General features: G+C 48.1%; 10 protein-coding genes across 10 annotated transcripts; 6 read left to right on the forward strand and 4 right to left on the reverse strand.

Annotated features, from left to right (window-relative positions):
* Positions 1–148: 148 nt before the first annotated feature.
* asf1 (nucleosome assembly factor ASF1) lies at positions 149–1,605 on the reverse strand. Its single transcript, XM_032043547.1, has 4 exons — positions 1,325–1,605; positions 1,233–1,272; positions 874–1,182; positions 149–809 (listed from the first exon to the last, which is right to left on the reverse strand). Exons 1-4 carry the CDS (start codon positions 1,431–1,433, stop codon positions 407–409), a joined length of 861 nt encoding a protein of 286 aa, XP_031895382.1. The 5' UTR covers positions 1,434–1,605; the 3' UTR covers positions 149–406.
* A 137-nt stretch (positions 1,606–1,742) lies between these two features.
* rna14 (cleavage polyadenylation factor subunit RNA14) lies at positions 1,743–5,997 on the forward strand. The gene is made up of 6 exons (XM_032043548.1): positions 1,743–1,867; positions 1,950–2,893; positions 2,945–3,376; positions 3,443–4,445; positions 4,532–5,224; positions 5,309–5,997. Exons 2-6 carry the CDS (start codon positions 1,994–1,996, stop codon positions 5,326–5,328), a joined length of 3,048 nt encoding a protein of 1,015 aa, XP_031895383.1. The 5' UTR covers positions 1,743–1,867; positions 1,950–1,993; the 3' UTR covers positions 5,329–5,997.
* A 574-nt stretch (positions 5,998–6,571) lies between these two features.
* BDW43DRAFT_290737 (uncharacterized protein) lies at positions 6,572–7,446 on the forward strand. The gene is made up of 2 exons (XM_032043549.1): positions 6,572–6,878; positions 6,930–7,446. The coding sequence occupies exons 1-2, from the start codon at positions 6,804–6,806 to the stop codon at positions 7,278–7,280; spliced, it is 426 nt and encodes a 141-aa protein (XP_031895384.1). The 5' UTR covers positions 6,572–6,803; the 3' UTR covers positions 7,281–7,446.
* BDW43DRAFT_315773 (putative eukaryotic translation initiation factor eIF-2C4) lies at positions 7,302–10,321 on the forward strand (the record flags this gene model as incomplete). Its single annotated transcript, XM_032048142.1, has 6 exons — positions 7,302–7,505; positions 7,600–7,712; positions 7,765–7,955; positions 8,027–8,175; positions 8,227–10,063; positions 10,125–10,321. The coding sequence occupies 6 exons, from the start codon at positions 7,302–7,304 to the stop codon at positions 10,319–10,321; spliced, it is 2,691 nt and encodes an 896-aa protein (XP_031895385.1).
* Positions 10,322–11,168: 847 nt separating this feature from the next.
* On the forward strand, positions 11,169–11,619 carry BDW43DRAFT_213339 (uncharacterized protein). The gene has a single exon (XM_032039295.1). The coding sequence runs from the start codon at positions 11,277–11,279 to the stop codon at positions 11,535–11,537; it is 261 nt and encodes an 86-aa protein (XP_031895386.1). The 5' UTR covers positions 11,169–11,276; the 3' UTR covers positions 11,538–11,619.
* Positions 11,620–15,648, reverse strand: BDW43DRAFT_213338 (SAGA histone acetyltransferase complex subunit SPT7). The gene is made up of 4 exons (XM_032039294.1): positions 14,313–15,648; positions 13,118–14,259; positions 12,374–13,062; positions 11,620–12,324 (listed from the first exon to the last, which is right to left on the reverse strand). Exons 1-4 carry the CDS (start codon positions 15,385–15,387, stop codon positions 11,703–11,705), a joined length of 3,528 nt encoding a protein of 1,175 aa, XP_031895387.1. The 5' UTR covers positions 15,388–15,648; the 3' UTR covers positions 11,620–11,702.
* Positions 15,649–15,788: 140 nt separating this feature from the next.
* BDW43DRAFT_290748 (VanZ family protein) lies at positions 15,789–17,187 on the forward strand. The gene is made up of 2 exons (XM_032043550.1): positions 15,789–16,019; positions 16,142–17,187. Exons 1-2 carry the CDS (start codon positions 15,995–15,997, stop codon positions 16,777–16,779), a joined length of 663 nt encoding a protein of 220 aa, XP_031895388.1. The 5' UTR covers positions 15,789–15,994; the 3' UTR covers positions 16,780–17,187.
* On the reverse strand, positions 17,188–17,611 carry BDW43DRAFT_290749 (uncharacterized protein). Its single transcript, XM_032043551.1, has one exon. The coding sequence runs from the start codon at positions 17,439–17,441 to the stop codon at positions 17,232–17,234; it is 210 nt and encodes a 69-aa protein (XP_031895389.1). The 5' UTR covers positions 17,442–17,611; the 3' UTR covers positions 17,188–17,231.
* A 51-nt stretch (positions 17,612–17,662) lies between these two features.
* Positions 17,663–20,018, reverse strand: ptpB (tyrosine protein phosphatase PTP1; the record flags this gene model as incomplete). Its single annotated transcript, XM_032045475.1, has 5 exons — positions 17,663–18,508; positions 18,563–18,828; positions 18,907–19,319; positions 19,557–19,622; positions 20,002–20,018. The coding sequence occupies 5 exons, from the start codon at positions 20,016–20,018 to the stop codon at positions 17,663–17,665; spliced, it is 1,608 nt and encodes a 535-aa protein (XP_031895390.1).
* A 203-nt stretch (positions 20,019–20,221) lies between these two features.
* Positions 20,222–20,897, forward strand: BDW43DRAFT_213386 (uncharacterized protein). Its single transcript, XM_032039297.1, has 4 exons — positions 20,222–20,416; positions 20,494–20,511; positions 20,569–20,683; positions 20,754–20,897. The coding sequence occupies exons 1-4, from the start codon at positions 20,381–20,383 to the stop codon at positions 20,834–20,836; spliced, it is 252 nt and encodes an 83-aa protein (XP_031895391.1). The 5' UTR covers positions 20,222–20,380; the 3' UTR covers positions 20,837–20,897.
* Positions 20,898–21,801: the final 904 nt, after the last annotated feature.

Here is a 21,801-nt window from a genome sequence, read left to right on the forward strand (position 1 = left end):
AGAAAACATAATTTTGTGACGCCGCGAGTTTTAATTACTTAACCACCTTGCATTCATCTGCTAGGGATGGACTAGCCACAACAATGCCAGGAAGTCAGCTAGCAAGTGGCGGATCTGTACGGAGTACATGGCCACGTGTGCTTGCTTGTTACGCTCAAAATTGACAATGAGAAAATGAAGATAGCATTCAAGCCTAGCAACTATTCAATCGTTAGATTATGTTGGTTCTATATCATAAACTAAAGGCTGGGATTTTGTAAGACGATAGTAGGGTTGATAGGGTGTAAGAGGGTGTAGGGTTGTCATAAACGTTGCAACTGAATCATAAGATCATTTAAAAAGAGAACCGTTGAATGAAACAGCGAAAGGGGAAACCCCTGAGGCGGTATTTCGAAAGAGATTCAACTTAGTGAACCATAACCTCCGACTGGTGGGGATGTTGACTTGTAGGATCAGCCTTGGAGCCATCATCTTTCTGTTCGGAGTCGTCGCCCATCTCGACATCTTCATCGCCGTCGCCGGCCTCTTCTTCATCAAGGTCCTCATCGTCGTCGTCACTTTCATCTTCAATATCTTCACTCTCAGCATCGGAGATGTCCTCTTCTTCATCTTCCTTGCCGGTGGTGGGCTCAGCACCCTCCATTTCATGGTCGTCACCCTTAACATCACTCTCTGCATCTGCTAGTTCTCTCACTAGGGCAGCTTCGAGCTCCGTCTCCTCGGCGCCGTAGGCAGCACTGTCATCTTCCAAAATGTCGGCTTCTGGCTGATCTGGGGGATATTCGGCTGGTGCAGATTCCTCCGAATCCCTGAGCAGAGGGGCTAATGTTAGCTACATTCAACGCCAGTATGATGAATATCAAGCGACTGTACCATTTGATTGCGAATCTAGTCACCCTTGGCTTCTCCGCAAGAATGTTTCGACGGATTCTCTCGATAATAGGCTTCGCAGGAGGCTCGGCGCTAAGGTCCTCCGAGTCGTACTCATTGTTCACGTAGTATCCGACACGGACGAACTCCCTGCCATCATAGCTACAGGTGAGAAGAATCACGGTGACGCCAAGAATTTCGGACGTGGGAATCCGCTTGAGGTCTGGTGCTTCAGCTTCGAAAATGAACTTATTGACACCGACAGGGATAGGGCCGACAAAAAGGGAGTCCAGTTCTTGATCATATTCGGACCTGTTTAAGTTAGTTGCCGACATGCTATCTCCGTTTCGAGCCCTGCTTACGATGTCGCCGAGCCAACGTAGGTGAGCTTCCATTCCAAGTCTAGAATACAGTTAGCGAATGACTGCTGCTGGGACTATGGTTTGTGTAATGCCTTTTTGCAGTTGTTCAAGACACTCAAAAGTAATTTCGAATTGATAGGAAGCGAGGAAAGGGGCCGGGTTGTTAAGGATCTTGACCCCGAGAAGAGAAACAACCGACATGGCGATAGATTAAATTAAATTGTAGGGTGACCGTGAAGGATCGATGCGGGATTATGCGAGCGAAAAGAGAGATCGTAAACAAGGTAATCGGAGTCACTCAGAGGACAATGTTACAGTAAAAAGGAGGAAGGAGGGAGAAACTAGAGACTTAAATCGAGGGGAGGGACGCAGCGAGCAAGCCTTAATTAAAGACTTAAGAAGGATCGACGACGCGCCGCGTGCACTTCGCGCTCACCGCCTTCATCACGTGCCGATTCTGCGTGATAGCTGCAGCTTCAGCCACAGCTTGTGAGACGGCATCATCCATCACGGGCATCTCATTGACCTACTAAATCTTACTCTACCCCGGCTTCTGCTTGAGGCGGATATCTCCCAAGAGTGATTGGGCGCCTTCCGGCTTCTCATCTCACAGCCTAGGGGTCTTAATACTCATTGTACGTTGCCTAGGTAGCAGAAAAATCGGATCGTCCGTCCCCCTCGGCGAGAGTCCATCGCTAACCTGACTTGAACACCCAGTCTTTCCACGACATCTCCATTGCAACCTACATCACGCTCTTGTCATGGCTGAAGAAGATGCTGAGATGGCCTTCTTCCAGGCCCAGGCAATGAATGCGGACCCCATGGATTATAAGGCTGTGGAAGAAGAGCAGGGCGCTAGTTCGGATTCAGATGATTATGATCCTTCGAAAACATTGCAAGATCAATATCCCGCCTCTTTACCGGATTCCAAGCAAAACGAAAATGCCTCTTCAAATGCTTCTCCTTCAGATTCCAATTCCCCTACTCAACCTCTTCCCCCTGACACGGATCCCAGTCAGCCAGCGGACAGTGCCTATCCTTCCCAGACACCATCTCGAGCTGAATCCCAGGCATCAGCATCGGCGCCTGCGTCGGGTACTTCTGTACCACTGAAGACAAGGACTATTGGGGGCTTTGTGGTTGAGGATGAAGATGAGGATGACGCGGGTGATGCGGATTATGAGCCACCAGCTGTACTAGGTGTCGAGGACATGAATACTATATCTATGAATGTGCCTCAGCAGCCCATTTCAGGAAATGCAAATGAAGATACTCCTACCCCTGATGTATCAGTGGATGATGCTATGCAGGCATCTGCCAACGCAAAGAATATCTCCAATAGCTCTTATACCCCTGCTTCTGGTACAGCTTCTAAAAACGAGGCGCCTGCGCCTGTGAACCAGAATATGTACAACTCACGTACTTTGCAGTCTGAAAATATTCAAGATAGCGCTGCAGCTACGCCCACTCCTGATTCTCCCTCGACCTCGAAGGGTCGGTTGCCTCACGACCGCATTGGTATCTTGGAGGACAGGATACAAGAAGACCCACGAGGTGACATCCCGGCATGGCTCGAGTTGATTAATGAGCACAAAGGTCGCAATAGAATCGACGGTGCCCGTGAAGTGTATGAGCGCTTCTTGAAAGCGTTTCCCTTCTCTGTAAGTATCTCGGGCATCGTTTCGGAGAAAGCAAGGACTGACCCATCATAGGCTGAACAGTGGGTGGCATATGCAAACATGGAGTCTGAGCTCAACGAGCTGTATCGTCTGGAGCAGATATTTAATAGAACCCTTTTAACAATTCCTGACGTCCAGCTCTGGACTGTATATCTGGACTACGTTCGTCGGCGTAACCCTTTGACAACTGATACTACTGGTCAATCAAGGAGGATAATTTCATCCGCCTACGATTTAGCACTTCAGTATGTCGGAGTAGATAAGGACTCCGGATCCATTTGGACGGATTATGTCCAGTTCATTCGCTCTGGCCCAGGAAATGTTGGTGGTTCCGGGTGGCAGGACCAGCAAAAGATGGATTTGCTGCGCAAGGCTTATCAGAAAGCTATTTGCGTACCCACTCAAGCTGTCAATAATTTGTGGAAAGAATATGACCAATTCGAGATGGGTCTAAACAAACTTACGGTAATTTTGGTTCCCTGCTTATGTCTTATTGCATCCACACGCTGATGTTACTATTTATATGTATAGGGAAGGAAGTTTCTCCAAGAGCAGTCACCCGCATATATGACCGCTCGCAGCTCTTATACAGAACTGCAGAATATCACAAGGGATCTGAATCGGACGACCTTGCCTAGGCTGCCTCCTGTTTTAGGTTCAGATGGTGATATTGAATTTGGGCAGCAGGTCGATATCTGGAAACGCTGGATCAAGTGGGAGAAAGGGGACCCACTTGTTTTAAAAGAGGAAGACCAGACAGCTTTCAAGGCCCGTGTAATTTACGTGTATAAGCAGGCCCTCATGGCTCTCAGGTTTCTTCCAGAGATATGGTTTGAAGCGGCTGAATTCTGCTTCCTAAACGACATGGAGGAAGAAGGGAATAAGTTCCTAAAAAACGGCATAGACGCTAACCCGGAGAGCTGTCTTCTTGCGTTCAAACGTGCTGACCGACTAGAAATTACCTCAGAGTCCGAGCAAGATCCAATAAAGCGAGGTGCCGAGGTCAGAGAACCTTATGACAAGCTTCTTAATGCGCTTTACGACTTAATTGCTAAGGCACGCACGCGAGAATCTCAAGATGTCGCGCGGCTTGAGGAAGCTTTTGCGAAAATAAATTCTGATACTCAGCTGCCCAGGGCAGACGATGATGACGACGACCAAAGTGATTCGAAAGCAAGGGAGTCTGTGAAGAATGCCCAGGTCGAAGCGCTGCGCAATGCACATGCCATGCAGATTGGTATTCTTTCTAAAACAGTCTCTTTCGCTTGGATTGCCCTCATGCGCGCAATGCGTCGTATACAAGGCAAGGGTAAGCCTGGTGAAATGCCTGGCTCAAGACAGGTGTTCGCGGACGCTCGCAAAAGAGGACGCATCACGAGTGATGTCTATATTGCAAGTGCACTCATTGAATATCATTGTTATAAGGACCCGGCAGCGACAAAGATCTTCGAGCGTGGTGCAAAGCTATTCCCTGAGGACGAAAACTTCGCGCTCGAATACCTGAAGCACTTGATTGATATTAATGATGTCATCAGTAGGTTGATCCCAATATAGTTTCACGTTCCCTCCCCGGCCCCGGCCTAAGATAGAGGAGGAGAGGCTAATACATCTTTCTTTCAGATGCTCGTGCAGTCTTCGAGATGACGGTAAGGAAACTGGCGTCTAATCCTGAAAATGTGCACAAGACGAAACCCATTTTTGCTTTTCTTCATGAATATGAATCTCGATATGGCGATTTGGTCCAAGTCATAAACCTGGAGAATCGTATGCGCGAATTGTTCCCTGAGGACCCAACATTAGAGCAGTTTGCCCATCGATACTCTAGCCCTGCTTTCGACCCTACAGCGGTGCGGCCGATTATCTCTCCCTCCCAGACAAGGCCCAAGACAGCTTTTTCAACGGACCAACCCGTGTCTCGTCATGGTACTCCATCTTCGAGATACCCTGATGCGTCGGTAACGAACTCGCCGAAAAGACCGTTGGAAGACTTTGATGACGATCTGAATCGACCACGCAAGTTTATTCGGGCCGACTCCCCGCTGAAAACAACCCAAAGGCGACAGCTGGATACTCAAAAGCGTACCCAGCAAGTCATCAGTAGTCAAACTGGATCTCAATTCCGGTCCCAAGGCTCACCTGCTCCACTACCTCGTGATATCGTTTATCTCTTGAGCATAATTCCTTCGGCGACGGCCTACAACGCTGGTCGATTTTCCCCAGAAAAGATGGTCGAACTCATTCGGAGGATAGACATGCCCACCTCCATCTCTCAGATTCCGCTTCCGCAGTCTGCCCGCGGGCTTGGATTTCCTGGTACGGCCTCATTTTCTTAGATCCTTTCGGATCCCAACTCTCCCTCGCGTGAGTGGCGGAACTAATGCTTGCCTTCTCCGACAGGTATCTATCGTCCACAGTAATTTCTCAACGAACATAGTCACGGCTCCTAGCATTGCTTGATGATAATGCGCAGCATCCGAACATCTTGATCTCGTATGGCAGACTTTGCCTGGCGTCTCGCATCGATTTTAACCACATCTCATCGACCTGGCTTGTTTTAGATCTGTACTCATTGTTTAATGTCGCTTACATCTGACGAACGGCGTTATCTTTTGGTTTGGCAAATTGTCATGAAACCCCTAGTAGCTGGGAACTACAAGCGGATATCACTCGTTGACCTTCTTTTGGGTTGGATATATTATCCGCTCCAAGTCGGGTTTGTACAGTTTTCCTTTTATATTCCTTGGCGGCCTCCAATGCCAGTTTGAAAACGATAACTAGGAAGATATGGTGGGTTGACGGAGGGGAGATTTTGTTTCTTTCTAGGGCACGAACCGTGTGATCTACTCAATTCTCAGGATACCTCTCGAGTCAAAAATGTCTTCCTTCTACATTTTTAACGGCTTTTGGATGTATTCTTTAAATGGCGAAGTTCCTCGCCTAAGTAGAAGCCGTGTGGATGTACATACTGCCGAGCCGCTGCCTTCATATAGTATCTATGAAATGTGCCACAACGGTTCGGGGCACAAGGTTGGAGACACCAATAGGATATGATTTCGCCTGAGAATGAACTCTCCTGCAGTTCCACAACATTGTTTACCTTCCATACGTACATGTCTGACTTCCAGTGAAAGTAGTATTGTATTGTCTTGGTATACAAAGTGCTCTAATCCTCTGGTACTTGTGTGTACAGCATGTGACCCTGGAGAGGTCCAACATCGAGCAGTCCCAAAGAGGCAAGACCTTCCAACGTGATATTGACCGTGACCGTGAGATGCTGTCAACTCCTGTCACTCCTTGTTGTCTCTGACCATTTCTTCTTCGTCAACTCCCACCAACTCTCTCGATTTCGACCCTGGTGAGAAACCATCATCAATCAATTCCTGTTTGTTAACCGTAATCTTTGGATTGAGGAGCAAGTGCTGAATCTTCCTCGTCTGACCTTCTGCCCATTCCGCCACTCTCAGTCAGTTCTGTATGTCCTTGTCAACCAAAGCTCATCACTCTAGGCAACGGCCTCATCCAGTCAAACAAGCCTCACCTACAGACTTGTGTTTCTCCCTGGAACATCTCACCTTCCACACCTTCCACACCTAGCAACACCTCACCACGTCTCTCACATCTAACTGATCACACCCTAACCATCTTCCACTTTCTGGTACCTACCCTGCTTCAACCTCTTCCGTTGTCTTTCAACATCCTTCCTTCCTCTTCCAACCTTTACCTTTCTCGCCAAACCTTTCGCAACCTCTCCCAATCTCACTTCCAGGGGCCCTCGTTTCTTTTCATCTTCTTTCCCATCAAACCTCCAACCCTCGTACACCAGTCTCAGCTTCAAGGAACAACCGCTTGTATAATAGCGCTCAGTGACCCGGCCTTGGACAGGCCAGGACTCATGACCGACGCGTGCAAGAACATAGATCTGCCCATGGGGGCATTTTCGATCCATCACCGGGTAGGTTCAAATTCCCTATATCCTATAAGCGTTTTTCTTTAATTCCTTTCTTTATTACAAGAATACCCTTTCCTGCACTCTATCTCTATCCGCCCCTGCCATTTTACTATGCAGTTTACTTCCCATCCCCGTTTTCATTCCCGTGTACTCAAACGGCATATCCATGTTATCACGTTGATTCACAGTCTGAAGACTGTCCATCAATGTGGGAAGCCGGTATTCATCGCATTGTCTTCCATTACCTGTATCAAGTGTAAACGCTTCACAGGATGGCTTTTTCCCAGTATAAAAAGCGCTCTCTTTTTCCCGGATCGAACTTGTTCTCCCTCTTCTCTCGCCTCTCCCATACCCCTAAAAACTTGCTTCCCCATTCCGTTCTCTTTGATATTACCGCTCTCCTGGTCTCATTGCCAGTGACACGTCTGCTTTTCTTCCATCATGGAGGAGTTCGAAGTCGTCAACAAGCTTACCGGCGGTCTCCGCCACCTTCGGGTTCGTGAAGCTGACGAAGTCGCCAAGTATTCCGTTCCGGTTGAGACCGTACCTCGCCCAGGCTTCAACACTACAGGTAAAGAGATAGCCATTTCTCTAAATGCATACCCTATTACCAAGTTCCCTAGTAGGAACGTCTACCAATATGATGTGAGTTTAACGAATAGGCTGGGCGTCTTGGCCGTCCCCACCAACGGTTCCATTTAAGCCCGCATAACGAGACGTGAGCTAATTTGGGCTACAGGTCAACATTGGCAACGGTGACGAGAAAAACATCGTTTGCAAGAAAGTCTGGAATTCAAACGCCAGAAAAGCCGTTTTGAAGCAGATCATCTATGATGGTCGCAAGCTCGCTTGGTATGTCCTACAGCGGTTAGCCCTTAGGAATAGAAACTACTAACGGACATAGGTCTATGAACAACTACGCGAATGGACTAAACATCATCGTTGACCTTGACGCCGAACAAGGCCGCACCGGAGGTCGCACTTCCAATGCTTTCCGTCTAGTAGTGCGCTCTACTAAGACCGTAAACCTGGCTGTCTTGAATGCATGGCTCCAGGGACGTGCTACGTTTTCTGAGACTGTTTTGGAAGCTCTTAGTATGTGGTCGCCTTCCCCTTTCCTTCACTTAACAGCATGATCTTTCTCAGAAGAAAACTGACTATCGTAGACTTCCTTGACCATGTCATTCGAGAATGGCCCAGCGGTAAGTTTGTAGCAATCCGCCGTTCCTTCTTCGACGAAAACGGAGAGAATAAGGACTTGGGCAACGGTGTATTGGCTTTCAAGGGTGTCTATGAGGCCATCAGACCCGCCATTGTAAGATGACACCCGCTTTGCATTCATTATCTATACTGACAGTTCCATTAGAATCGCGGACTTATTGTCAACGTCGATGTTTCAAGCACATGCTTCTGGGCTCGCACTTCATTTTTGGGTGCTGCGATGGCCATCATGGACTGCCGGGACCACCAGCATCTCATGCATGAGCTAAGACCTGTCGCGGACGGCCATGGCGGCACGACTGAATCAAACGCATTCTACGAAGTCCACCGCCGGCTTAGAAAGCTTGTGGTTCAACCTCACTACCGGGGCTGTCCCTGTCTAGGTGTGAATTTCACCGTCAAGGGCCTTATCAATGCCCCTGCGAGCAAGTATACGATCGAGCTGAAGGACAAGGCAACTGGGGCGATCGAGAAGATAACCGTGGAGCAATACTTCAAGAGGAAGTACAACCTTCTTTTGACTTACCCTGATCTGCCCATGGTTGAAATGACGAAGAAAGGGGTTGTGTACCCCATGGAATATTTGACTATCCATGGACTTCACAAATATCCTTGGAAACTGAATGAATACCAGACTTCGCATATGATTAAATACGCGGCTGCGCACCCTGCTGATCGTCTTCATTCGATTCATAAGTCGAAGAAGATGCTCGATCATTCCAAGGATCCGGTTTTGCAGACTTTTGGACTCCAGATCGACGAAAACATGATCCGCACCAAGGCTCGCTTGCTCCCAAACCCTGATATCCAGTTTGGTGGCAACCAACGCCACAATCCAGGTACCAGCGGCCGCTGGGATCTTCGTGGAAAGAAGTTCTATCAGGCTAATAGAGTACCTGTCACCAGCTGGGGAGTTGGGTTTATCCCCGGCAAACGCAACGCCATCAATAAGACCCAAGTGGAAAACTTTGTTGACGGATTCATGAAGACCTACGCTGGACATGGTGGAACAATTACCCAACGTCCCATGGTTATCGAGCTGAAGGAGGACATCGGTGAAGCTATGAAGAGACTCTTCAATTCAACTGGCAACAAGTTTCAAAGGGAACCTCAGCTTCTCTTGATCATTGTCCCTGACAAAAATTCGTTTTCTTACCTCCGGATTAAGAAATCTTGTGACTGTCGTTGGGGCGTGCCTTCTCAAGTCTTGCAGTCTGCACATGCTGTTAAGGCAAACCCGCAATATATCTCGAATGTCTTGATGAAAGTCAATGCAAAGCTCGGTGGTACGACAGCTCGCATTGCGCCGAAGGTCGTCGATGCTGGCCTTAGGCCCATGTCAATGATTATTGGCGCAGATGTGACTCACCCTACACTAGGTGTTTGGTCGCCTTCTATGGCCGCTGTGTCTGTCTGCATGGATACATTTGGCGGACGTTACTGGGGTGCGTGCGAGACCAATGGTGACAGGGTGGAAATTATTGCCCGCGCAAATATGGAGCATATGCTTACCCCCCTGGTGCGAGAGTGGATGTCTACAGTTGGTCGAGGACGTGCTCCTGAAAATGTTTACTACTTCCGTGATGGCGTCTCAGATGGGGAAAGAGAAAAGATCTTGAAGCAGGAAGTCCTAGATATGAAGTCTATCTTTACGAAATTAACTCAAGATCAATGGAAAGGGAAGTTTACAGTGGTTGTCGCTAACAAGCGTCATCATATCCGAGCGTTTCCTAATCCAACTGATCGCAATGCAGCTGACAAAAACGGCAATCCTCTGCCCGGACTTCTTATTGAGAAGGATGTTACTAGCCCGCATGATTGGGACTTCTTTTTGTACTCCCATATCGCGCTTCAAGGAACCTCTCGGCCTGTTCACTATCATGTCATTCTGGACCAAATTGGGCATAAGCCTCATCAGCTGGAAAATATGATCTATGATCATTGCTACCAGTACATACGGTCCACGACTTCGGTCTCACTGTGTAAGTACTAGCTTTGCTTCCCACTGTTCAATATTCCGTCTCACTAGCATAAAAATCATAGTCCCCGCGGTCTACTATGCGCATCTTATTGCGGCCCGCGCGCGTCACCATGAGGATGTCCCTGCCAGTTCTGGCCCGCGGAGCGGGCGTGAGGTTCCATTGACCAACCCTAAACCAAAGGACAGGCCTGTCGACCCTAGGCTCTTGCCGATTCACGGCACATCGAATAGACTACCCTTCGCGGTCTGGTATATCTAGGGGCTGGCGATACGAACGTTTGAATGTCACGTCACGCAAGCTGTAAAAGGCTTTCTTTTACAACCATTTTAGTTTTCCCCCGGCCATGTCTGGCATGTGGACTGGGCTATCTCTTCTGTTTTGACTTTGTTTACGTCGTTGGCTCATTTTACCAAGGTCTTCCATAACTCAAGGCTATGCATTTTGAGGCTCAGGTTAACGACAACTGAATCATCGGGGCTATCGGCCTCTAGGAAGGGCGGATGGATCTGGGAATACGGTAGTTGCGGACTAGAATCTCAATGTATACATTAGAACAGTTGAAATCTAACAATCCCATGTCAATGCGTCTCCGCCTTTCCATTACTAGACGTCCATAAAACATAAGGGAATAGCCACGATGCATCTCGTATACTACATTTTGCGGTGTTATTGCTAAACGAGCCGAGGACGGTGTCAAATCTTCCCCAGAAGAAGTAGTACATGACTGTTAGTTGTTCCAACAAGCTTGGTTTTATCGTGCGGCTTGGTCAAGCATATAAGATATTGAGGTCTTTATTCCAGGTAAAGTTATGTACCGTGCGAGTATTGATCTCTGTATAGAGGAACAGGATAAGGAGGCGGATAATACATCAGTGATGAATGGAACCAGTAAAGCAGAACAGCAAGAGAGAAACAGAGACATGGCATGAACGAGCAAGCAGGTGAAAGAGAAGAGGAATGAGAATGGACTCCAAATAAAAAGGCAGAAACACTGCGCACACATATATCAGCACACGAGTACATGGTATAGAGGTTAGCAAGAATAGAAGACGGGTCACCAAAAGTACAAATAAAAAAAGGAGACAAACAGAGATGGCCAGATAGATATGAACGATTTGGTAAAAACTAATTGACTGCCGCTCTGGGTGCACCCGTTGTCTCAAAATGAAAGAAGGGAAGATGTGACAAAAATTAGGTCCAGCTGGTACAGAAAATGCGTGAGTTGCTGTGCTGTTTTGTTATTCCCTCCAAAACCCATGCTATGCTGCGCCGTTCCATAAAATCGCCTGATCTCTTTTCTTTTCGGAGGGGCTTTTTTTTTTCTTTCTTTGTTGCAGCTCCGGTCCCAAATGCAGATAGATCAAGGATGGGACTGGGGAAAGGAAACGGAGGAAACACTGCCGATGGGAGTCCTCCAAAACCTCGAAAACTCATCTTTGGCGCAAAGTCGTGTCATTGTCTATTTCATGCCTAAGAAAGTGATTTCACCTGTCCAATCAGAAATGCCGGGTATTCATGCACTAAAGAATTTAGATAAAAGCGAAACATGAAGAATAGGGTGTGACAAAGGGATTGTAGAATACTTGAAAGAGAATAAACATAGCTCCAGAAACACAGCGGATAGGGCCGGCGCGGCGCTTCATGACGCTTCACCCGCGGTTCCGTTTGTCAGGGCCGTACTGGTGCCGCTTTTATTCAGGTCAACGTTAGAATCACCGCGTTCCCTTACGGCAGCAATGTCTGACATGACCGAACTATCTAGTCCGTTCTTAACGTTGCTAGACTCGGTAGTGGCAGAGTCCCTGGAGTTCAGAGCAGCCAATGCCGGGTCATCAGAAGACTTGGTACCATCCAAGTTCGCTGTAGCTTCGTCCCCGTCGGCAATCGAGCCAGGAGCTTCCAGGGCCACGCCACTGTTCTTCTTGGCCTTCTTTTTGCTGGGTTCGGAGGTACCAGGCTTAACAGCGTTTATTTGTTGACCAGGGGCTGTCTGAGGAAGTGGTCGCTTTTGGGGACTGGTAGTCGGCCCCGACGGGGCAGAGGGTGGCGGAATCTTGCCAGAGGCTGGAAGACGAGGCTTGGCAGCCATTGGCCTTTGCTTCGGTGGTAATTCGAGGTCTTCAACCAAGCCCTCATTGTTGCTTGCTTGCAACTTAGTACCGAAAAACTCTTGGACCAACCCGATTTGTGACGGCAACGTTTCTGATGTGATGCGTGGGTATGAAGGGGGGGGCGGGAAAAGAGTGACGGCCTGAGTAGCACTGAAAGATAATGAGTATCAACGATCCATCCGAGAACGGACTGACGTACCTTGTATTTTGAGCCTGGGCGGCGTTGTACATCCTGTTTTGGAGGAGATGGAGAGGTACACTAAGAGTAGCCAAGCCGAATTCTTTATCCAAACCGAGCTCCTTGAACCCGAAGAAATCTTCGTCAATATCCTCAGCGAAGTCACCGCCGACGAACTGTTCACTTCCATCTGCGAATGCATTAGACCCATCTTCGCCCCCATCGGCAAGAGCAGGTCGCAGAAGCTCTGAGAGCAAAGACCTCAGGCGGTCATGAACAGTAGCAAGCTTCGTTCCCAGTCGTTCCACGTCATCTTTAATATAGGACTCAATATCCTCAACGCCAATACCGACAGAGTTCAAAGTGTGGAGCACAATTTCCGGTTCCGTATATGCCTTTTTCCACTGATTGTTTGAACATGTAAGCTCAGTCGAATCGCCAGTAGGGACTTTGGGGGCTTCAATATAGGATTTGAAAGTTTCTCCTATCTTCTGAAAGAAATCAGAGGCGATATCAGTAACAGCATCGAGAGCTGACGGCTGATACTCCTCAAACCCGGTATGATAGAAGATTTTTGCAACGGAGCGCTGCAAAGCTGCCTTGCAAACCCATGGAGAAACAATAGGCCCTCCATCATTCATCACATGAGGCGGGACATCTTGCTCAACAAATGGTTCCGGTTGATATTTTTGGAACTGGTTCTGGTACATCTACAGAATGCGTTAGAATACCAGCAACCGCTGACAAAGAGCAAGAAAAACATACCTGAGACTGCAACTGCATCTGCTTGACAATGCCAATTTTAGAGCAAATCTTGCGAGTTTCCTGCATTTGCCGCATGTTCGCATCCATTTTCCGAGAGAGTTTGCTATCTGGTTGAGTGAATGAACCTTTCGACAGAACCCTCAAGAACTCTTCGGAAGCATCAACGATATTGCCATCAGAATCTTCCCTCCACAATAGTTGTCCAGGTAGATCAGGAACACCTGACATAACATCATAATAATCAGGAATGACTTTATCCTCGTCAACCTCAATGCCTTCGGCAAGAGTTCCACCGGCAGGGCCAGGCTCCATGGCTTGCGTACTTGACTCGTTAAACTTGCCATCTTCCGCATTGATTTGTTTTTGATTTCTTAGCCATCTTCTCATACCAGCTTTAGTCCGTAATAAAGCTGGTTCGTCCGAGTTTAGCCTGTCGCCTTTGAACAAGCGGTGCCTCTCTGCGGCGATCAGAGCCCGATCTTTTTTTGTAACTTGCTTCCAGACCTTATATTCAGGATCCTCAGCCTCCACGCCTGGGACTGATAAAGCACTAAGTGCATTGGTCGATGGCGCTAACCCATCGATCTCCATTGAGTCACCATTGCTTCCAGAGACACCGGCTGCAGCACCGGCAGGATCTGAAGGTGTCTGTGTCCCGGGCGGTGGTGTCGCGAAACCGTTTTGGGCCCCGTCAGCAGGAACATCAGAGTCCGCGCGTGCGGGCGCGGGCGGTTGGGAGGATGAACCTGCAGGGGGTTCGGATCCGCTGGGAGTATTTCGAGCTGGAGCAGCACCCTTCTTGGACGACGATTTTCCAGGGGCTTTCCTGCCTCTTGACGACATAATAGGCTCGTCATCACTCTCTTCAGCACCGTCCATCTCCGCAAGCTGAAGTCTACGCTCCTCTGCTTCAACTTCGGCACGATCTCTGATTACAATCTCTGGGATAAGAGGAACAAGCTTCTCCGTCTCCTTTTTCATGTACAAGGCATGCTTGCGCAGAAAGTGGTCCGGATTTGTGTTATACTTGAAACAGTTGGACCAGATCAAGATAAGATCATCAACAAATTCCTGCTTCGACTTATATTGCAGAGCTTTCAGCTTTTTTGTCATTGTTCCCAGGTCCATGGGATGCTTGATGACTGCAGAATAAATTAGTACAGGGGCGCGCCTTGATGCAAAGGGTGTATCATACTGGTATAATAATCAGGAGCATCTCGTTTATTCACGCGAGTCAAGAATGCACTTGAATGCTCCGTCATCGCTTTAAGCTCGCTGAGGACTTTCTCCGCAGCTTCGTAAAGCTCTTCCTGTCCAATTTTATCCTCGCTGGCCCATTTACTGCGGTTCTTTCGGACCTCGCTCATCAAGCTTCGAAGTTCCGCATCTGAGGCTTGCACCATTGTCCGCTTCATATCGATCCTCGCAATAAGGTTCTTCAATGTCAGACTCGAAGCGCCAAGATTCGCATTGCTCAAAGAGCCGTAACCGTTTGACGCTGAAGTCGCATTATTGCCAGAATTGGCCTGGCTTGACATTTCAGCCTCGACCTGGCGTTCAGATTCTTCTAGGCGCTGCTGATCCAGCATGGCATCTCGGTCATTTTCTAATGTATAGAATATGGTATGAAAGCTTCTCTTCGCAGCTTCCTCCGTTGCCTTCTTATCTTCCTCCAACTTCTTCCGGATATCTTCCAATGACTCCTTCTTCGTCTCTTTCGGGACATCACCTCCCACCGAAGTCGTACCGCTCGTATAGCGACTCAAGGGAGGGGCAGCATTAGATTCCTGGGAAGGGGTGAGAGGCTTGGGTTTTGGCGCGTCTCCAGCATCCTCCTCATCATCGTCGTCATAGTCGTCGTAGTCATCATCATCTAGCTTTCTCGCGGGTTTCTTAGCGTGGGCCGGAGGCGGTGCGGGTTGATCAGCGCGGTCATTCTTAGTGTCGGACTCATCAGCGTCCGCGACAGCGGCGCTGATGAGGTCTTCCACATTTTTCTGACCGGAAAATAGACTGTTGATTTTCGCCTCGCTGCTTCTGTATAGGTCGCGAAATATAGCAATGCGTGGGTCTTCCTCCGTCGCCATATCAGCCTCCGATATCAGATTGCCCGCGTGAGAACCATCGGCATCAACCGAGGCGCGCATTTGGGGCGTCCTGGGGACGGAATATGATTTCGAGTAGCCATTGATTGACCGTGAATCGTGATGATCATCGGGAGGCCGAAGATGTCCCGGTGGCAGCCAGGCGTGGTGGTGTCCGAGCGACATACTCGCTCCAAAACCCCGGTTCTGGGGCGGGCGAGGGGGCTTGTTTCTCCACGGTTAAAATCAGGTGCGGAGAGGTAGCAATGGGGCGGCTTGAGTGACGGAAAAAAACATAGAGACAAACTCAGAGGTTCAAAGAAGCGAGAGAAGATAATCTCCGGCCCAAAAACGATGGAACGGGCGGAGACTTTGATGAGGAAGTGAACAGCTTCTGTATGAGGGTCTTTGCGCGAACGGATGAGGTGAAGTCGATCCCGTGAAGGCGGAACGGCCGCCGCAGTCTTCAGACCAACCGCGCAGTTCTAGACAAGAGAAGGCATTTAAGTAAATGTACTTGTTCTTGACAGTCCGTGTATGATTTTGAATATATTATTTTTATGAAAAGAATTAATATTGTAGTCTGTGAACACACCACAGGCTTGGGACTATAGATGGGGATTAAATGTCGGGGACAATGAATTTCAAAAGAAAGTACTAGGATTCAATCTATTGTACCTGATCCGATGGTCTTCCTAGTTAAAGCACATGACGCACCCGGAATCATCATCACCACTCTTTTTCTCTGCGACAACTTCTCTTCCCACGCTTCCCCACCCACCACAATTCCATCATGCGGATCCGCTATCCTTTTGCGGGTATGTCAACTCCCTTGGTGTCTGTTTCACTGACAAGAATACTATCTACTTCCCCGTTCTTAAGCAACGCCAAATCGAATGTCATCATACATCACCACCTACTGACTTATCTAACTCCGCAGGCGCCTTCATCTTCCTCTTAATATTGGCTGCCTATATCGGCCTGTTACCCCACAGTGCATCCCCAAGCGTTCCATCGCAACTACAACCCAATGACAAGTTTCTCCATGTCGTGACATTCTTCTTGCTATCTCTCATCTTCTACTGGATCCCCGATACCACCCGCCGACGCACGCTGCAATTGACCCTAATCGTCTGCACCGTCGTCCTGGGAATTGGCTCCGAGATCGTCCAAGGAATCCTCCCCAATGGTCGTTCGTTCGACCCGTTTGACCTCCTCGCCAACATCGTCGGCAGTCTCGGCGCAGTCGGCTTGTGCAGTTGGTACCACCGGCGGATGCTAGACCGGCGGCGTAAAGCTCGCTTTGGAGCCCTTGGAGATGGTGCCGACGACGATGTTGAGCTGGGCGTCGGCCCGGGACATGCTGAGACCGACCATGACCATGAGTGTTTAGGGCCTCAGGAAACAGGAGTCACGAATCTGGAACGGGAGGTCGACAATTGGGATGAGAATGCCGTCGATAACTGGGACTCGGACGACGGCGCGGATGAGCCTGCTGCTTTAACGGGGGAGGGCCCGAAAACTTCCCCTCCTGCCCTCCAAGGTGCCAAAGGAGAGGGGAAGAAACGAAATGACTGATTCGATCCACATCGGGGATCTAATCTATTCGCCACAAAATATAACCTCATCCCTCTGACGGAGGGAAAAGAAACTGAACGCCATTGTTATCTTACCAATATCACCCGCATCACTATTTTATCCCTTCTCCCTCATGGCTGACCTGTTCTACCCAAATCACCCGTCACATTTAACGTTGCCCTCTACACAATATCCTAAGCCTGATTGCTATGTTGCTTAGCTTGTTTGATGACTGCTCTGCAGAATATAACCTTCTTTACGATTTTAAACTCGACTACTCCGTTTTTGTGTATTTGTTATCCCTCTTCATACACTACGGTCTGGCTTTCTGGCGTGTTCTTTTCAGGGACTTCCGGCGTTGTTAATAAGGGGGGAAAGGTTTGCGCTCTCTAGCATATGAAGCAAAATATCGTTTAAAACAGAATCCTGTTATTCTTACACTTGCACCATTTTCATGCGAAATCCGTACAACCGGGTAGAACCCATACAAGGAAAGAAAATAGTGAGAAACACAAGCTGGAAGCATTTGATGTAGGATTCTCAGGACCTTGTAAAATGGAACTGAACAGTGATAGCAATACCCCCAGGTAGGAGAGTATTACAGGACTCCTAGCAAACACACAAGGAAAACCATAAGTATCGTAAAGTTGATATTCAAACATGGTAAAATGTCATGCGATAGAGCATAAAAAAGGCGCGAAGCCGAATGCAAATCAGGTCCTCATGGTTCGTCGTGAATGATGCAACTCGTGGAACAGATGACAAAGCTATTAAGAGAACTATATATATGGTGATAAAAATAAGAGCGGAAAAAAAAAGTAAGGGCTCTGCCGTGCTCTGATAGCTTGTCCGCAATGCGACGGAACTAAAGAAAGGAAAGCCGTTATTCATTATCAGAGACTTCTGGGGTCCCCGACCAGCTTCTAGTTGGTGTGAAGGTACGATCAGGAACAGGCTCTAACTCTGGTTTGGAGGAGGGCAGGTAATCGATCTCGGTAGATAATTTGGCCATTTTCGATGACCGCTCATCGGATTTGCGCCCGATAGTTTCAGGGGCCTTTCCAAGCTTCCGATCAGTCTGCTCGCGCAAGACTTCGTAAATAAATTGAAGCTGCATCTCATTATACACCATCATCATTCTCTGCTCGCGCATTTGATTGACCGTTTCAAAGACCGGGTCAACATCTGGGCCAGTCACTTGCAATAATTGGCCTGACTGTAGCTCCAGGAGAAGGTGATCGAGGGCAATGAAAGTGCCTGTTCGGCCAACACCAGCACTACAATGCACGATGCGTGGGTTATCTGGGGAGCTCTTGGCACCTGACTGCTCAATCAAATGAAGAAGTGCGCTACGGTCGTCGCCTTCGGGCTTGGAATAATCCGCCCAACCAGCAAAGAGGTAATGCCAAACTACCTTTGACTCCATACCCAGAGTGAGTCGCAATTTGCGGATTTCGGAGCGAGAGCTCTCGTCAAAAGTGGTCTCTAACAGCGCAACCTGACCCACAATGTTTTCTTCCCTGATTTGGTGGTTCTCGTTGCTCACAAATGGGTCACTCTCGTTTTCTCGCAGAAGTATCAAAGGATTATCGGCGTTGAGTGGGAAATACTGGGAGCATTTTTCTCGACCGGACTCGAACGTTTGCGTCAGCATTACGATGACACCGACTTCCTTCGTTTCATGGAAAACCATATGCCAGAAGTGAGAGATATTCCCTACTTTCGGTCCCTGGAATAGAAATGTTAGAGAGCGTCCCTAGCTGCGATAACGCACCATGCTTACCTGTGTCGCGATATACCTTCTCTCCTCCTGGGATACGGAATCCGTCAGAGCGATCGGCGAGGCATTAATGAAATCACACTCGCCATCATTTACTCGGAGATGAACACGAGAGTTCGCCCACGCCTGCACATTCAGATATCGGTTTCTTGCCTTAACCTCCGGCTCGACCTCCAACGCCCAACGATGCGAAGGATCATTGGCTAACATCCCTTCCGCGAGACGTGCTCGTTGCATCCATTCTAGTTCCTCGAATTTTTGGTGGATTTCTAGAGAACGAAACAACCCATGCATTAGCTCTACGTGAACATGACCAACGGGCAACCGGAGTAGAGGTAACAACATACCTAAGACCGACTGGCAAAGAAAGGGTGGTACAGATTCCGTATCTCCAGCTTCCAGGCCCGGGTCATCCTGATCGGGGCCATCCAAAATCTCGAAGCTTTCGTTGTCCTCGGGGAGAGCGCGCTTGGTCGCTTGGACGCTTGTGTCAATCTTGATGGTGGGATGTGCCATTTTGGCCGCAGCGATCCTTTGGAAGGCCCGAACCTTGCCTAGGACGCCGCGCGCCTTTCTTGAGACCCGCTTCTTAGTCGACACAAGCTTTCGGGATCCAGAGCGGAGGCTCAAGGCGTCGGGCGAGGTAGAGCGGGAAGGTGGTGCAGTAACAAGTTTCCCCTCAATGCTGGACGGATCGTCGTTCGCGGGTTGTGGCAGGGATGATATCTGTAGCGTGGACAGATCGGGACAGCTGTGGAAGCTGCCCCTCGTTGTAATTTGCTTGGCCAGATTTTTGGATCTCACCGGAACAAATCGCTGCCAAATCTTAGTGGGTGGAAGCCGGCGAAGTCGGTGGCCAACAGCGTTGAAACTCAAAAGGAAAATAAACGGATGAAGACAGAAAGAATAACACCGTGGGCGCAATCGAATAGAATTCAACCGCAAGATGTCACAGCACGTTAATATAGCAGGAGGGGGAGGGAGAAAAAAAATTAACAAAGATATTAAATGTGTCAAGTTGTATAAAGGAGACCCAAAAAAAAATACCCCCCGCACTTCTATACTTTGGAAGGACGTGCCAGCAGTCCAGTATTATTTAAGAGAAGAAGAAGAATAGACGGGAATAGAGAAGATCAATCAATACAACCAGTTCGGTGAATGATTAGAGCAGTTGAAGAATGAAAAGAAAAAAGGGATCATGGGCAGGGGTTCAACAAGAATGGAATCGTACAGACTGTGATGCAATAAATTAATTGGAAAGAAGTTGAAACTGAAACAAGGTAAGAATCTTGGAATTCAAGGAAAGATAGAAAGAAAACAAAAAAAAAATGAAATACAATAAAAGGAAAATATAGGAAACCACGATCAAATTAAAATTTAATAGATGTATAGGAGTATGGAATTTTCTAAAAAAAAAAAAAAAAAAAAAAAAATTTCTTTACAAGACGATCAGGCCCATATATCTATCCAAGGGAAGTAATGATAACACATTCGCGACATATTCCACTCTTCATAATTAGATAATTCAACGACTCCTGGTATTTTATTTGCTAGAAAATTAATTGGCTGGTGGACTGAAATGGTCTTGTCTGACTGGCTGGACGTCATCTGTTGCGGCACAGCTCAAGGCTTGTCTGGTCTTTCTTTTCTTTTCCCCTCTGACAGCACAAAAGCCTCGCCTTCCTTCCTCGTCCCACTCCTTGTATGTTTTTCCATCAGCTCCCGAGGCCTAGAGTCTCGCTGCCCATTGCCTACCATTAGCATTCTCCACGCATTTGCGTACTACGCTTGATGACTAGGTACTAGTAGCCCAGTCGCGAGATGGTGTTTCGGCGGTTCTGCCTTCAAACCTTTGAGGTACGTAATCGCCTAGTTCCAGAACAGCTTTCCTTCTATTGCCATCTTCGAAGACTAACTCATGCTCCGCCGATCAGGTTTGGCTTACTACTCGGGTATGCACCTCCACACAACCGTCTACATTCGAATCTCTCTGATATATCTTCGTATAGCTGCTGGCCAGTCCGACGTTTCACAGACTAGTCGGACGAGTCCATCAAAAGGTCCAACATCTGAGACATGGGATACCTCCCGAAGAAACTGGAGGTACCAAGATAGACAATCACGGTATGGCACTCATACGCTTCCATGGACAAGCTGTTTGTGGGTTGAGTTGGTGCTGATGGTATCTTTCTAGGAAACGGTTTAAACAAGTTTATTGCATACTTCAAGGAAGAGATCAAAGACCAACTCAAAGGAAAGCCCCCGAATAAGCTTTGATGATAGGCTCAATTCGATGATTCCACAAGCTCCACATACGATTATGACTACAATGATACCCAATTCAACCTCTCCCTCTCCCTCGGCTTTTCTCCTCTTGATAGCACACCATCATTAGAGTTCAAGGGCATGTGTGACCGGATGCAAATTGGAATGCAATTCTACTGCATCGTGAGTTGCATCCGTTATTCCATCCGGAGAAAAACGTCAACCGCTCCAACCGCTCCATCCGCTTTGCCCATCTGGTTCTGTCAGCGGTCTGGCTGGGCTTTGAAATTGGGAGCATACATACACAGTTGCTAAGAGGCTGGTACTGTCGAAGATGCCATTGTCTTGATGCTGAATGCCATCGCTTATCTGGTGCAAGAGCTATATAAACTGAGCGCTTTCATGAGAATCGTTTCCAATATGCATAGGCGAAGGTGCAGCTACTTGCACCTAAAGGAATAGCTGACAAGCTTGCGCGGACATGCGCTTGCCGTGACTCTTAAGGCAAATTGCTTCTTTCATTCCTGGGCTGTGGATGATTAAAAACATGTTACCAGATCCTTATGTCTTGTGGTTAATGATAGTATTAACAGAAGGGTCGGGTTTCGTCTTTTTGCCTAATAGTCAGAACAACGTCTAGGGTTTACCAGATCAACGAGAGTATATCCGGACCTATTCCCAATAGCCCATTGTTTTTGTCGCCGGGGGTACGCAGTCTTCCGGGTTTCCGAAATATACTCTCCACTTAGATGTATTACTAGTCGTAAGAACCACATAGTTCTCACTCCCTACGAACGATACCGTCAAGCTCCTTTTCGAACAAAAGCACATCGTCAACGTCGTGTCTCGGGCCGGGAGCATTGCAAGAACCAAGCGAGACGTTTCCCTCACTCCTACGGTCAGCGTACTGCAAGGGAGCCGAGGTGGCATTTTGAAAGTCGTAGAAAAGTGAAACAAGGCATTGACATCTATCAAAG

This window comes from Aspergillus alliaceus (genome assembly GCF_009176365.1).
Source record: "Aspergillus alliaceus strain CBS 536.65 unplaced genomic scaffold BDW43scaffold_63, whole genome shotgun sequence".
Taxonomy (NCBI): Eukaryota; Fungi; Ascomycota; class Eurotiomycetes; order Eurotiales; family Aspergillaceae; genus Aspergillus; species Aspergillus alliaceus.